At 43.0% G+C, this 17,274-nt stretch overlaps 1 protein-coding gene across 2 annotated transcripts in view; it reads right to left on the reverse strand.

Annotated features, from left to right (window-relative positions):
* UBR2 (ubiquitin protein ligase E3 component n-recognin 2) overlaps positions 1 to 17,274 on the reverse strand; it is a 173,155-nt gene that overhangs the window by 6,220 nt on the left and 149,661 nt on the right. For both annotated transcript variants that reach the window (XM_073553434.1, XM_073553433.1), the window contains exons 38-42: positions 7,112 to 7,179; positions 3,927 to 4,062; positions 3,116 to 3,203; positions 2,183 to 2,313; positions 1,450 to 1,558 (exon numbers count right to left, since the gene is read on the reverse strand). In XM_073553434.1, the coding sequence (XP_073409535.1) occupies positions 1,450 to 1,558; positions 2,183 to 2,313; positions 3,116 to 3,203; positions 3,927 to 4,062; positions 7,112 to 7,179 (532 nt within the window). The remainder of the gene's footprint in view (positions 1 to 1,449; positions 1,559 to 2,182; positions 2,314 to 3,115; positions 3,204 to 3,926; positions 4,063 to 7,111; positions 7,180 to 17,274) is intronic.

Here is a 17,274-nt window from a genome sequence, read left to right on the forward strand (position 1 = left end):
AGACTCCAGAGGTAACAACATATTCACTCCAGCCTGGTGCATGAGAGACTACAGAGGTAACAACATATTCACTCCAGCCTGGTGCATGAGAGACTACAGAGGTAACAACATATTCACTCCAGCCTGGTGCATGAGAGACTACAGAGGTAACAACATATTCACTCCAGCCTGGTGCATGAGAGACTACAGAGGTAACAACATATTGACTCCAGCCTGGTGCATGAGAGACTACAGAGGTAACAACATATTGACTCCAGGCTAGTGCATGAGAGACTACAGAGGTAACAACATATTCACTCCAGCCTGGTGCATGAGAGACTACAGAGGTAACAACATATCCACTCCAGCCTGGTGCATGAGAGACTACAGAGGTAACAACATATTCACTCCAGCCTGGTGCATGAGAGACTACAGAGGTAACAACATATTCACTCCAGCCTGGTGCATGAGAGACTACAGAGGTAACAACATATTGACTCCAGCCTGGTGCATGAGAGACTACAGAGGTAACAACATATTCAATCCAGCCTGGTGCATGAGAGACTACAGAGGTAACAACATATTCACTCCAGCCTGGTGCATGAGAGACTACAGAGGTAACAACATATTGACTCCAGCCTGGTGCATGAGAGACTACAGAGGTAACAACATATTCAATCCAGCCTGGTGCATGAGAGACTACAGAGGTAACAACATATTCACTCCAGCCTGGTGCATGAGAGACTACAGAGGTAACAACATATTCACTCCAGCCTGGTGCATGAGAGACTACAGAGGTAACAACATATTGACTCCAGCCTGGTGCATGAGAGACTACAGAGGTAACAACATATTGACTCCAGGCTAGTGCATGAGAGACTACAGAGGTAACAACATATTCACTCCAGCCTGGTGCATGAGAGACTACAGAGGTAACAACATATTCACTCCAGGCTAGTGCATGAGAGACTACAGAGGTAACAACATATTCACTCCAGCCTGGTGCATGAGAGACTACAGAGGTAACAACATATTCACTCCAGCCTGGTGCATGAGAGACTACAGAGGTAACAACATATTCACTCCAGCCTGGTGCATGAGAGACTACAGAGGTAACAACATATTCACTCCAGCCTGGTGCATGAGAGACTACAGAGGTAACAACATATTCACTCCAGCCTGGTGCATGAGAGACTACAGATGTAACGACATATTCACTCCAGCCTGGTGCATGAGAGACTACAGAGGTAACAACATATTCACTCCAGCCTGGTGAATGAGAGACTACAGAGGTAACAACATGTTCACTCCATCCTTGTGCAAGATAAACTACAGAGGTAATGACATTCACTCCAACCTGCTGCAGGACAGACTACAGAGGTAATATTCTCACAGCGAAACATACTACTGTAAATTCTCTAACTTATCGATCAATGGGAGTTTAGCTTTAAAACAGTTTGAGCCAATTACCTATTGATGAGTGAATCCGTCACTTGGGGATTTTGTTGAAAAATGCTGATAAGGTTGCTGGGTAATGAGAGGTAACTGCAAAGATGGTTGATCTGACTCAATCCGCTCACTGAAAATGTAAAAATAACTATTATTTGTAGCTATGTACATGATAGTCTTGAGATATTCTATAGAAAATGTGACAACTGTATATATAAATTGAAGAGGCTATTTGGTGAAAACAAGGTATCCTGTGGATAGGTGAAAACTTAACGATTTGTGTGGGCACCGACAGATGGAACCTGAACTGATCGGCAGAAAGGGTTATCTTTATTCCTGCTACAATGGAGAGGCAGGTCGAAAGCATTATCGCAGCTCCATTCATGGGGCTATGAGAAAAAGCCGAGAGTAGCGCTTAACAGCCACAGGACATGAATGAAGTGAAGCTCGAGCCTGTATACTGCCGATTGGTGCATGTCCCAGCGGTCGGACACTCACTAACCAACAAGTTATCACCTGTGTCAATACAATATGTCATTGCTGCAGCGGCACAACAAGAAACTGGTGATAGATGACCAGACCCTCTGCAAGCAATGGAATACCCCTAGAAATACAAAACTGATGGAAATAATAGGAGTACACACTTAATAGTAAAATCATGGTTTTCTTTTTTTTTTAACCAACAAATCGCGAAAAGATATCCTGTTTGGACAACTGATACCATGACTACTATATAACAGGATTAGTACTATACCTGGCAACTCCGTAGGTGCTGGGACACCATTTAGGTAATGGAAAAACAGTGATGAACACCTAAGGAAGGGCAGAATTGCTGTTTTTATTGCCCTGCACAGGTGCCAACCGGAGGACCACGTCTTCATTGCACTTTAAAATGAGAAAGGAAGGTGATCAGGACAGAAGAACAAACAGCATATCACTGATAACTAATGCCCATTATATTGCAGACTATGAGCGCTAAACTAGAGAGGACCTGTCCGCTCCCCTGTATCAATATCTTAGTTCCTACATGACCGCTTTGTAATTGTCTTAGCAGCGGTGCAAGTACAATTCAGCCTGCACGCCAATGTCAAAAGTACTCACTGTACACAGCGCTGAGATTCCAGCACTGTTCTTATGTCCGGAATTGTCTGCAGTGCTGATGTGAAATTGTTAGCGCTGCAACCAATAAATGAGCTCAGCCGCTATGCCAGAGCAGACAGCACCTATTGGCTGCAGCGCTGTAGATGTGGTGTCAGCACTGCAGACAATAACAGACACCAGGAGCAGGGCGGAGACTCAGAGCTGGACCTGGGGAGGGTGAGTAAAGAATAATATAAAGAATAATAGCCAAAATAACAGAAAGCAGCTCATTATTTGTAGTGCCGCTGCAGGGTGAAAGAATAATATTCATCTTTTTAAAATAGCAACTCCTCAATGGCCAAGCAGCTGCACTGACGGCCTTGCAAAGTTAACAATTCATCTCCTTTAATAAATTTGCTGAGCCCTCTCGACCATTAAATTCTAAAATCACAAACAATCACATCTGCATAAATAATGGAGATACTGCCTGTGTCTGCAAATAGTGCATCAAGTGTACTGTGCCAAGCACTGCTCCTGTGAGAGGCCCACCGGGGAATACACTGGTTCCCTGGTGGGCCAGTCCAAGCCTGAACATATAGCTTCTCACCTTCCAGTACACCGGCATATTGTCCTATACAGAGCCAGTGCAGCCTGTTCCTCTTCTCCATCTGGGCATTCCTGCTCCATTCCATCTTCTAATACAATAAAAATGTTATCATTTATAATATACCAAAAGTCCTTAAAGGCTCTAAGTTTTATTCTAGCATAATATTCCTTTATGATCATTCTTTTACTTCCATGTGTACCCCTTTGAGCTCGTGTGGGTATGGCTATGGACAGAATTGGTCTTCTTCCCCCTCTGGCAGCTGACAGTATAGTCATTTCATACTTCCTCTGCAGAACAAGTCTTCTCAGGTATAATTCTGTGCTACTGCAGAGACTTTATTCCTTTCCTGACAGGTAGGCAGGCAACCATTTCTATTGGCTGCTCTGTAATATATGACTGAGCATGTGTGTCAGCCAATTTGGTGGACGTGCACAAGGTTATAAACCGTGAACTCCAGGTGGCGCCATACTATGTTAGTAAATGTATGAATGCTTCACTTAATTCTCCTTTTAACAAGAAGAAAATGACAAAATTGTTCATTATGATTTATACAAAGAATGTTAATTACTGGAGGGATAACCCCTTTAAGTAAAAAAAATAAAAATAAAAAATTGTCCTGTTAGCAGGTGCCTATATTGATTAATCCATTCGTCATTCTTGTTCACAAGCGTAGATGCTAGAGACTATAAATCAGTCCATTCAGGCTATGCTCAGGGTTTGTATATTGTGATTATAAAGCAATAGAAATGTACGATGTGCCATGGTCATTATGCTGGGTGCCCATAATGAATTTGTGATGAAATCTCCTTACCTGGACTGGATGTGAGCACTATCTGAACGATATGTGCCATGGTCACTACGTGAAAAAGATGCAGATCCCCGATGCCTAAGCTGTTCCCCGAAAAGTCCTGGCACTGCACGGCTGGAAAGGAAAGCACCAAGCTGACCTGTAAGGAGAAACACAGAGTCATCAGAAATAATCACATTAACGCTGACAGTTTAATACAGTTTTATGTCTGTTTTATGCTGCAGCCTTTACTACTTTGTCAGATGACGTGTGTTCTGACGGAATATTCCCAGGTGAGCGCTACATCCAATGTCACGTGAGTGCCGGGGAACCTGGCCCAGACATCGCAGGAACAGCGCAGCTGCAGAAGGTGAGTATAAGTTATTATTTTACTCGGGAACTTAAAGGGTTATAACCATCCTCAAGAGCCTATCCCAAAATGTAGTAGGTGTAATAGAATCAGTACAATGTTACAGTTGGAAGGGACCTCCAGGGTCATCGTGTCTAACCCCTGCTCAATGCAAGATTCACTAACCATCTCAGATTTCTGTCCAGCCTCTGCTTGAAGACTTCCATTGGAGGAGAACTCACCACCTCTCATGGCAGCCTGTTCCACTCATTGATCACTCTCACTGTCAAAAAGTTTTTTTCCTATATCTAATCTGTATCTTCTCCCTTTCAGTTTCATTCCATTTCTTCTCGTGTTTCCATGGGCAAATGAGAATAATGATGATCCCTCTACAATGTGACAGCCCTTCAGATATTTGTAGACAGCTATTAAGTCTCCTCTTAGGCTTCTTTTTCAAGCTAAACATTCACAGATCCTTTAACTATTCATCGTAGGACATGGTTTGCAGTCCGCTCACCATTCTGGTCACTCTTCTCTGAACTTTCTCCAGTTTTTCAATGTCTTTTTTAAAATGTGGTGCCCGAAAGTGGACATAGTATTCCTGATGAGGCCTGACCAAAGAGGATGTAATCTAGACTCTTTGCTTCTCTTAATACATCCTAGAACTGTGTTTGCCTTTTTGCTGCTGCATCACATTGTTGACTCATGTGCAGTCTGTGTTCTATTAGTATACCCAAGTCTTTTTCAAATGTGCTGTTGTTTAGTTCTATATTCCTCCCATTCTGTAGATATAATTTTAATTTTTCTTACCCAAATGTAGAATATTTTATTTCTACCTGATAATTCCATTCTATTAGTGGCCCATTGTTCAATCTTATTGCTGAATCTTTTCTCTGTCTTGTCTAGTGTTAGCTATCCCTTTTAGCTTGGCATCGTCTGCAGATTTGATTAGTTTACCTTCAGTTCCCTTCTCTATATCATTTATACAAATATTGAACAACACTGGGGCCAGGACAGAGCCTTGTGATACCCCACTTGAATTATTATTCCCATTGGATGTGCAACCATTTATTACCACTATTTGAGTACCATCACTGAGCCAGTTATGAATCCACCTAACCAGTAGCCTTGTCAATCCCATACGTGGTTATTTTTCCAATAAGGATAGTATGAGATACTTTATTAAATGCTTTGCTGATGTCAAGATATACTATATCTACCACATTTCTTTGATGCACCCAGTCAGTGATTCCATCATAGAAGGAAAGTGATTAGTCTGGCATGACTTGTTTGCTACAAACCCATCCTAGCTCTGGTTAATAATAATAATAATAATAATATTAGCAAATACCTCCAATTAGAAATGTAGTACAGTTCTTCTGATTCGCTGTGTCACTTCCCCCATGTGCAGGGCATTTGAGTAGCTTAGTTTACAACCACTACAGCTGTCACTATATGATTGGTCATAACCATGGATACCTAAGCTACTGAATTGCCCTGCACATGGGGTATGTGACACAGTGAATCAGAAGAACTACACTACATTAATTTGAGGTATTTGTTATTATTATTATACCTATTGCATATTGGGATAGGGCTCTTGTAGATGAGAATACACCTTTAAGTTCATTATTAGCAAATTCTTAGGTAATATAGGGGGGCCTTGGTTCCCCTATCATGACCCTCTTCTCTTGGCCAAGAGTACTCTCTCACTCTGGAGAACCTGATATATTTTGGACAAGACATTCATCGTGAATGAACACTGTGTAATGCCTACTTTCTCCCACGGAGGCGCTACAGGGAAAGGATCATTTTCTGCCAGGTTTTCTTTTAACAGAAAAAGCTTGCTTGGTATTTAGAGGGGGGGGTGCTTAATATCAAGGGGCCCTTCTATGACGTAGGGATGGTCCAAAGCAAACAAGATTTTATAACCCATTCACGCCTGAGCAATTTTTTAGTTTTGCACTTTCCCTCCTTTTTCTCCAACAGACAATTTTTTTGTCGACATAGCCGTATGAGGACTCCTATTTTGCGGGAGGAGTTGTACTTTTGAGTGAAACACCATTTACTTTAACCATACAATTTAAGTGGGGTTAAATGGTGTAAAAGCGAAATACCGCCATTGTTTTTCGGGTTTTGTTTTTGTGGCATTCATTGCAAGGTAAAAAAAACAAAACAAAAAACAAAACACCATGATTTTCCAGATCAGTAAAATTACGGCGATACCTAGCTTGTATAGTTTGTTATATTTTATAGTGGCTTTGTAAGGACCAGCGTTTTAGTTACGTAATTGGGCCAAAGCAAAAAGCCTGCCTTTTTTTGTCTAGTTTTCAACATTTCTTTTGCTTTCTTTCGATTCCACCAAATTCTTTTAATTTGCACATTTTCTAAAGTCTATTTTATGCTTGTTTTCCTCTTGTTGGAAAAAAAAAAAAAGTTCACTGCAAAATCATCAATTGTGTCTTTCTAAAAAAAAAAAAAAAAAAAAAAAAAAAAAATCACTTTTTTTTACGCAACTTTACTACCGTTCCCCCATCACAGATTGATTTTATGTCTATCAGACAATTTTTTTATTAGCCCAAATTTGATAATTTTACCACTTTTTTTTTTTTTTTTTTTTACTCTACAACGGTGCAAAAAGGGTAAAAAAACAAAACAAAAAAAAAAACGTAAAATAAAAACAAAAAAGAGCAAAAAAATTTTACATAATTAACAGATGAGTGGTGTCGACAGTGTACAAACATTCCTTCTATTCTGGAAAGACATGAAGCTAATGTGAACACAGGCAAAAATTCGGAATCGGATGAAAAACTGTTCCTAAATATCAGAAATTACCCATAAAATGGCTAGAAACGCTCACCATTAAATGGAACATGTCTATGTCCAGTATGCCGGGCTCTTCTTCACTGTCCTCCTGCTGGACGATGGCTGTGTGAAAACATAAAATTACATGGACAGTTAAATTAACATAATTCAGATGATTTTTAAGTTAAAATATTGTGGTTATAACCTTTTGTTACAGCGTGTTCAGTGTATATGCTTGGAAAATATCCTGAGTTATATATGCCAGATGAATAAATTACATGGGTCCCGGGGCTTGGATGCACCCCCTGGGCCTGTCATCTGCACCTCGAGCGGCATGGAGCTTCTGAGACGTTTTCGGGACAGCAGAGAGGAGGCTGAACGAGGAGCGCGTTGGAGCGGAGGCACTGCTGCCTCTTTGACGGTAGGTAAATATGGAGAGGAAGATTTTTTTTTTCTGTTAAATTGAAGTCCTTCCGAACACCTATCGTACATGTACGGCGCAGCAGGAGGCTAGTTACTGCAAATCGCAGTACATGTACAGGGCGAGGATGATGCTAGCTCACGAAGCAGAGCTGGCACCACCCATCAGCACACCCTGCTGTAATGGTCAAGATCGGTATTAATCCCTTAGAAACCTGTGTCAACAGTAGTAGCGGTATCTAAACAGTTATTTTAAAGAGGAGAGCTATTGACGCACAAAAAAACAAACAAACAAAAAAAAAAAATTATAAAAAAAAGTGATAAAATAAATGTGCATAGAAAAAAAAACCAGCATCACTGAAAAAGTTATTCGGTCCGGTAAAGAACGAGGATCGTCAACTTCAAATTTTGTTTTTCTGTGTGGCCCACGTACCCAACCGAGTTTGAGGCCTTGAAACTCCCTTGCTCTAAGCAGTACAAGTCAATGGGAAGGCTAAAAAAACGACACCATGGGCATCTGCTTGTGCACTTTCACAGAGTTTTTGCATCAGAAACTGCCAGCGGTTTCTTTATTAAGGAAGGAAAAACACAAAAACAGGAAAACACCAGTAAAAAAGACGACCCAAAAATGATAGAAAAAAGGGTAAAAAAAAAACCTGCCAGTGGTCAAAAATGAAAAAGCACTTCTTTAAATGTATTTTAGTGTCAGCCTCCTGTTGGCAGCAGCCTACACTCATGGTTTCCTGTGTTGCTCAATGAAGTGCCCGAGCAAAGACGTTGTAGGATTAAAAAAAAAAAAAAAATAAATAAATAAAAATGATGAGTTGTCCTGAAGAGCTTTCCTCTTATAAAACCCAGTGGGTTCACACGAATTTAAAACACGTCGTCTGCACATACAGTTAGGCTACGACTTGCAGTTTTGAAGGACACCACTAACTTTACCATATAATATACTGAAAACCAGTAGAAAAATTCCAAGTAGTGTGACATAAAAAACAATTTCAACTTTGTATTTTGGGTTTACAAAGTTTTTTGTGCAGAAAAAAAAATCATGACGTGGTCTTTCAGGTCAGTGTGATCATAGCAATAATAAAGTTATGTTATTTAATTTTTCTTTGCATCTCTTAGTAGTTAAATACATCAGTATTGTGAAAAAAAATTGGTTTGCATCGCCATTTTCACTTCTCCCCAGCAGGCTGCACGTGCCTACCAGCTCCCAGATACTCAGTTAGCTTAGTGTCACACAGGAGGCAGACACAGGCCTGGTGATCCAGACCTGTTGTATTTTGTATTTTTTTTTTTTTTCTACTAATCGCCTATTCTCACATTTAGATTAGGGAAACATATTCGCAATGACCTTGCTTTAATCTAGAGAAAAGACGGAGGGCACAGTCTGTAACTGCGCAAGCGGTAACCTATTTCTCTGGATGGCAGGACCCAGGTACTGGAATAGACAGTCCTTGCCTTTTGTCTCCTGCCTGCCCATTAAAAAATGGCTCTTTGCATGGAGCAAAGAGGATCCAGGATCAAGCCTCTTAAAGACATAAGGGTATAGCCCCTTGCCTGCATTTTTCTGCATTGCGCTGACCCTCTTAACCCACTACCCTCGCTGTCGTCTGTACCCATGCCCTAGTGTCTCTCTGCCCGTCCTCGGTGGACCCCTTGGTCTCGTGTCAAGGACCTCCCTGCTTTGCTCCTTTGCGCTGCTCCAGTCCTTAGTGCGCCATTCTGCAGACCTCTGCTATTCCTGCTGGAGTTGGACCTATAATTTAGGTGACAGATTCTGGTGCGCCCATGCTCACCCAACAAATCAGGTTCATAAATGCACAAACTCATTTCCCACGTTTCAACCTGTGCCAGCTGCTAGCTTTCCACTGCCTGACCGACTCATACAGCCCCTGTATGCTCTCCAGCGGAAGCGTGGATATCCTTCTTCTGCTTCAAATCCTCGGCCTTGGTCTCCTTTCGGAAGGGAGAGATCTTCCATGGCCAGCTGAGCGCCATCCTAGCACAGGGTAGGCTGTCTGCCCCACCAGGAACCAACACTCATGCAACTGGAATCAGCACTCCTCTTCTGTCTACCTCTCCTGGCCATCTACCATGCCAGTTCTCATAGGACCCTGCAGGATAGTCCACACAGATGGCACTGTTCACCCACTTTGCCTACACCCTATGTCAGCGCAAAAATTTCCATCAGGCCAACCACTGCGACCACCACCTGGTACTCTGACTACTCCTCTGAATGAGTCGGATGCACTATCTACTCCACACCACCATGGCAGACGGTGGCAGCAGTCAAAGAGGCTTTGAGCGATTTTATCGTCTTGACCTCAGTCAGTTGGTACTTGCTATGTCGCTCACCCTCTCCTGAGTCTCAACCACCACAGGAATTGGCTCACCATTGCAACTTGGAACTAGACCTTCACTTCGACCAGGCGCTCAAGCTAGAGACATTGCCAACAACCTTGTCAGAGAGGTGAACCAGTCTGTGAACGTAATGGAAGCAAATTCTTTGCCTCCTACGGAGACTGCGTCCTTCACATTGGTTGGGTTCTCAGAAAGACATTTTTACATACAAGTTTGTATGGAAATGTATCCTTTTCCAGTGGTTATTGTCACAAGCTGGCCTTCCTTCCAAAGATCTTGATTCTCCAACTATCAGACGCAGCTTCTGTCAAGGTCCCCACAGCTAGATGTTTGGAATCCTTGGTTAAGTCTGACTTTGTTGGCAAAGTCAACCATAGAGCTCAGTTTAGTTTTAACTGCCATTTGGTTTGCGAAGGATGTTAGTGCAGGGTCAGTACACCTGTGCCGAAGCATCCTTTCCGGGGCTCCTGCAACTGTATCATTGGAGCTTCCCAGGTAGGTAAGTATCTCTGCTTTCTCTCGATTACAGCTGTTGACTATTCTGTTCAGATCTCATTCGACATTGTAGCAATCTGGCTCAAGTCGTGGTACAAGGTCCAGCATTCAAAGAATCCCTTATTAACTTTTCCTTTCAGGTATCCTGCTTGTTTGGGACAAAGATGGACAAAGATCATCTCAGTCGCCATAAGATAACCCTGCTTCCAAAGACTGGTACAAATGTCCTGCTACAAGGTGGAGAATGCATCAGTGTTGTATTTTTCATCAATTCTCTTCTATTTGCCAAAAGAGATTACCGCCCATCAAGAAATGAAGAGACCCTCCCTTCCTACAAGCCAGTTCCATTTTGGTATCCATACAGCCAGTGGACAATTCCTCTAGTTCCAGAGGCAACAACTTTTTTTCAGTATTTCAAAGCACCTTGAACCCAGAAACCATTTGATTGGACGGCTGTCTTCTCTTCAAGGACATGTGGACCTGCAGCCGATGACACTTGGATCAGAAACATGATGAAATTCCTTTTTGTCCTACATGGTTTGCTTCCTTGGCTTCCGTTTTGTCCAGCCCATCTCTTCACTTCCTGATTAGGTATTAGAAGGATGGTTCTGTTAAGCCCATCCTGAACCTGAAGCTGTTGAACAAACGAGTCTGACTACCTTGCATTAGAATGGAGTCTCTTCATTCCGGTATAACCCTCATTGAACCAGAATTTCTGTCCTCCACGGATATGCACTACGTCTATATCCACCGTTCACTAGAGGTTTTCCCTGTTTTGCAGTCCATCATTCTCATTTCCAGTTGTGGCTTGCCGCATTGGGTTCGATACAGCCCCAGGGTTTTCATAAAGATCAGGGGCACCATTACGTCCCTGAAGTGCCAAGTAGACGGTGGTTGTCCTGTTCCTGCACAGCACTCTTAACAAGATACAGTCAGAGCAAAAGTTTTTTCTCTGAAGGACAAGAAGTCGGCTCTCTAGACCGGCATACATTTCCTGAAGCGTCCATAACCATTTTCCTCCACTTTTGGATAAGTGTCTTGGAAAAGGTTGTTATTGCCATTGAGACAATTCCCTTTGTTCAGTTTCCTCTCTCGTTGGGACAAGACCGTATTCTTCCTGGATCATATGGTTCTCTTCCCAACCAGTGTCAGGTAGTCTCTGGTCTGGTGATGGTTCTCTACTCCTTCGCCTTTGCTGCTCTTTTCTTTCTATTAATTGACAGATTGTGATGATGCCCGTCAGACTTCTCGGTGAAGAGCTGTATTCCAAAGGCCACTGTCCAGGAAAACTGGAAGAATCACATAGTCCTCAATGTCTTGGAGATCCGGGCTATTTGTTTGCCCATTCTCTAGGACTATATCTGTCAGGTCTACCGGTTCTAATCCAATAAGACAATGCTACTGCCGTGACACAACATCAACCATGAGTGAGGATCGCAAAGTTGTTTCAAAATGACAGAGATCTCACAGATGCTTGTCTCAGCAGAATAAATAATTCAAGCAATCTCAGTGGTCGCAGAGGACTACTGGGCTGTGCATTTCCTAAGCCATGAAGGGCTATCTTCGGAATAGTGGTATCTTCACCAAGATGTATTCCTTTAGATTTGTCTCAGATGGGGCACTCCAGACGTCAATCTGATGTCATTCAGATGAAACTAAATTGTTTAGAAGATCAAGTTGGAAGGGGTTCTTGTCATTCTCGTGGCCCCGTACTAGCTCAGAAGATCCTGGTAAGCATAAATAATCATCTTCTCGCAGACGATCTATAGAGAATGCTGGATCATCCCGACCTACTTTCCCAGGGTCCCCTCTTCAACCCCTACTCTTGGTTGTTGTTTTTTTTCCATCAGATACATTTTTATGAAGCATAAAAAAATTTAGAACAAAAATTACATGTCAATACTCATCTTACAGTATTACAGTAAATTGCCCCCTTTCCCTCGGAGACCCTCCAAATGTAACAACACTCCATCCATTATTGATATCGTCTAATAGTGTTCCAATTCACAATAAGTTTCACACTACAATATTGCATACAGATGTTACTCTAATCCTATCCAACCATGGTTGCCAAAGTTTATGGAAGTATTCCTGCTTTTTCCTTCTTGGTGTAAATACTTTTTTCAAGCTGGATTATTTAATTTGTTTGAGCAATACAGTAAATTCACGTCTGGACGGGGGCTCCTCTCTAATCCAATATTTTGCAATCAATTTTCTAGCAATAAACAATAATATTGCAATTACTATTTTGGTCAAGTTTTAATTACTTCCACATACCCTAATTTACAAGTCTGTTGACAGTGCACCCATACATCACGCCAATACGGTTCAACACTACGATTCAAAAGGAGGACAATCTGGGACAATGCCAAAGCATATGCAGTATGTCTGCCTGAGATTACGAGCACCTTAGGCAGTCAGAGTAAAGCTGGAGTCACACATAGCGACTTAACAGCGATCCCGACAACGATATCAACGTGTCAGGATCGCTGGGAAGTCGCTATGTGATCGCTGGGGAGCTGTCAAACAGCTTCACCAGCGATCAGCACAGCGATGCCGAGCGCCCGGCATCGCTGTGTTCGTTAGCGCTGATGCCATATCCCTGTAAAAAAATAGAATTAGAATAAAAAATATTGTTATTCTCACCTTCCGACGTCCCGCGCAGCCATCCTGCCTCTCTCCACGCTCCGGTCCCAGTAATCTCCTTTGCGAGAATGTCACGGTCTCGCAGTGCGACGTCTCGCGGTCATTCGTGAAAAGGATCACTGGGACCGGGAGCGTGGAGAGAGGCAGGATGGCTGCGTGGGACGTCGGAAGGGGAGAATAACAATATTTTTCATTTTTTTAATTATTTTTTACAGCTGATCGCTGGTCTCCCGCCTGTCACACGCAGCGATGCGTGCTGGCCAGCGGGAGACCAGCGAAGAAAAATATGTCCAGAGGTTTCTTGCAGCGATACCGGCAGGGGGGCCGGTCGCTGATCGCTGTCACACACCGCGATCTCGCTGGTGAGATCGCTGTTGTGTCACAAAAGTTGTGACTCAGCAGCGATCTCGCTAGCGAGATTGCTATGTGTGACTCCCGCTTTAGACTTCATCCCCGCTTTAAATAACATATCAGGGGTTCCATACACCCAGTGGATCACATCCAGCTGTGACATTCTCTCAGGCTCACTCATGAATATCTTTGGTACATATTCTAGAATAGACTCCCACCTATCGCCATCTATCTCTCCCAATTCTTTCTAGCGTTAATAGGGTGTCCTCCCAGAAAGGCGTGTAGCAGGCCTCTGTATACTTCAGATATTGCCTCCTTCGTTTCACTATTTGTAAATATAAAATCTAACGTGAGGTCTTTTTGCATTTCTATAGGCCCTCTTCAGCTTTGTGTCTGAAATGCGTGCTGAACTCATCTATATTGAAAGAGATTTAGCCTTAGGAACTGAAATTCCTCCTGTAACATTTCATATGATTTAAGCATCCCCCGGTAAATCAAACGACAGATCAGGTTAATTCCACACACCAAATCCCTTCATATTACTGAACTCCTGAAAATAAATGTGATCCCAGATAGGCGAAAACCTAGTGAAGTGAGTTACCCCCTAATCTGTTTAATTTTCTGCCATACCTTATGAATCAAATTTATGGTATGGTAATGTTATTTCCATTTCTTGAAAAGTCCTGCCTCCAGGCCCATACTTGGTGGCAAAGTCTTTATTAAGTACTCCAGACTGATAGGTACCTGGTGTCTCCCCCCAGCCCTTGAGCCCTTGAACCAGTCACAGAAGAAGTAAGCAGGCTCCTTGCATCTTCTCGCCCAACTACTTGCACCAGTGACCCATTTCCATCACATCTCCTCCAGTCCCTTTCCCCTGCTGTCATCCCTCACCTAACTAAAATATTTAACCTCTCTCTCTCTTCTGGTATTTTTCCCTCCTCATTTAAGCATGCCATCATACATCCACTACTTAAAAAACCATCCCTCGACCAAAACTGTGACGTTAACTATAGACCTGTCTCTAATCTTCCCTTCATCTCTAAGGTCCACTCCCGTCTTATCCGCTATCTCTCAGAAAACTCTCTTCTCGACCCTCTCCAATCCGGTTTCCGCTCTTTACACTCCACTGAAACTGCCCTCACTAAAGTCTCTAATGATCTGCTAACAGCTAAATCAAATGGTCATTACTCCATGCTAATTCTCTTGGATCTCTCGGCAGCATTCGACACTGTGGATCATCAGCTCCTCCTCACTATGCTCCGTTCCATTGGCCTCAAGGACACCGTTCTCTCCTGGTTCTCCTCCTATCTCTCTGACCGCTCCTTTACTGTATCTTTTGCCGGTTCCTCCTCCTCTCACCTTCCCCTTACTGTTGGGGTCCCCCAAGGATCGGTTCTAGGCCCCCTCCTCTTCTCCTTGTACACTGCCCCTATTGGTCAAACAATCAGTAGATTTGGGTTCCAGTACCATCTCTATGCTGATGACACCCAATTATACGCTTCTTCTCCTGACATCACGCCAGCCTTTCTAGAAAACACCGACGATTGTCTAAACGCTGTGTCTAATATCATGTCCTCACTATATCTGAAACTGAACCTGTCAAAAACTGAACTCCTGGTGTTTCCTCCCTCTACTAATGTACCTATACCCGACATTGCTATTTCTGTGGGTGGCTCCACTATTACTCCCCAGCAACAGGCCCGCTGTCTTGGGGTCATACTTGATTCCGAGCTTTCCTTTGCCCCTCACATTCGATCACTGGCTCGCTCTTGTCATCTGCACCTCAAAAACATTTCTAGAATTCGACCTTTTCTTACTTTTGACTCTGCAAAAACTCTTACTGTTTCTCTTATTCATTCTCGCCTCGACTATTGTAACTCTCTTCTAATCGGTCTCCCTCTTACCAAACTCTCCCCTCTCCAATCTGTCTTGCATGCTGCAGCCAGGATCATATTCCTCACCAATCGTTACACCGATGCCTCTACCTTGTGCCAGTCATTACACTGGCTACCCATCCACTCCAGAATTCAGTATAAACTTATTACCCTCACCCACAAAGCCCTCCATGGCTCAGCACCACCCTACATCTTCTCCCTTGTTTCAGTATACCACCCTACCCGCGCCCTCCGTTCTGCTGATGACCTGAGGTTAGTATCCTCAATAGTCAGAACCTCCCACTCCCGTCTCCAAGACTTTACACGTGCCGCGCCAATTCTTTGGAATGCACTTCCCAGGTCAATACGATTAGTCCCCAATCCCCACAATTTTAAGCGTGCCCTGAAAACACATTTATTCAGACTGGCCTATCGCCTCAACACATTAACCTAATCTATCCCTGTGTGGCACAGCCAAAAGTCTTACCATAACCAGATTTCCCGCATCATGTTCCCACATGCTGTATGCATCCATTAGCCCTCTGTGTCTGTACTGTCACACACTTAACATTATGGCTGGTCCATACAATCAGGGCAACTGTTACCACCCACCTTTCGAGTCTACCTCTTTCCTCATAGACTGTAAGCTTGCGAGCAGGGCCCTCACTCCTCTTGGTATTTGTTATAATCTACTGTATGTGATTATTGCTATGCTGTAATGTCTATTGTCTGTACAAATCCCCTCTGAAATGTAAAGTGCTGCGGAATATGTTGGCGCTATAAAAATAAAATTTATTATTATTATTATTATTGAGGTGTTGGCTTTGTGCAGAAAGGAAATATAACCAGGGATTAGGGAGCGCTAGGCCTCCCTCCTCTTTCGGTCTCAGTATTTTCAGTTTAAGTCTCGGGACTCTTCTTACCCCACACAAATTCCCCAAATAGTGACCTTATCCTGCGGAACCTGCTCATTGGAATCCAGATGGGGGAGTTATGTAACACATATAACAGATGCGGCATCACAATCATTTTGAGATTTACTCTGCCCACCACCGAAAAATGCAGCTTATTCCACGCAGAAATTTTTGGACGCAATTTTTGTAATAAAGGGCATAAATTAAGCTCCTCAAATATCGTCAGTGGAAGAGCAATATGAATCCCCAAATACTTAAATTGTTGGATCATCTTTAATTTAGTGTATAATTCCACCTCCCTGGTACAGTCCTTCTCTCCATCTATAGGCAAAAGGCACAACTCATCCCAGTTAATGAGCAGCCCCGATATCCGTCCAAATCCCTCAATTAGAGTTACTACATTTCTCAAAGCCTCCCCAGGATTTTCCAAAAATAGCAGAATATCGTCAGCATATAAAGCCATCTTCTCCTCCGCTTTTCCATACACATACCCTTTCACCTCCTGTGATCTTCTTATTTTGGCAGCTAATGGCTCCACAGCCAGGACAAATAGCAACGGGGACACCAGACACCCCTGTCTCGTACCTCTAAACAACTCCCCGACAATTATTCACTCTGATTCTGGCCGTTGGAGAGGAGTACAGCAATTTTACCCATGAGGTAAACACTGGCCCAAACCCAAAGCGATCCAGCACCGACCACAGGTAATTCCATTCTACGTTGTCAAAGGCTTTATGAGCATCTAGAGATACCACCACTCTCTTACCCGTATTTTCAGCTGGAATTTGCATGTTTAAGTATAGCCTCCTTAAATTAACAGCAGATTTATTTGGCATAAAGCCAGACTGGTCCGTGTGAATCACCTTGTCTATTACCTGGATTAGTCTGCTCTCCAGAGCCTTTGCTAATATTTTAATATCCGCTGTTAAATGTGATATTGGTCAATATGACTGACAGCTGTGGAACATTTTCAGCTTTGGTGACAATCGCAACAATGGCCTCCCTCACAGAAGCCGGCAGCATTCCCATTTCTAACGACTCATTAAATACCCCTAGCAATTTAGTTATTAGTTCCTTATTGAGGTTTTTGTATACTTCAGCTGTCGATGCCGTCTGCCTCCGATGCCCTGTCCCCCGCCATGGACGCCAAA

This window comes from Dendrobates tinctorius, unplaced genomic scaffold (assembly GCF_039654945.1).
Source record: "Dendrobates tinctorius isolate UK_male_01 unplaced genomic scaffold, ASM3965494v1 ptg000201l, whole genome shotgun sequence".
Taxonomy (NCBI): domain Eukaryota; kingdom Metazoa; phylum Chordata; class Amphibia; order Anura; family Dendrobatidae; genus Dendrobates; species Dendrobates tinctorius.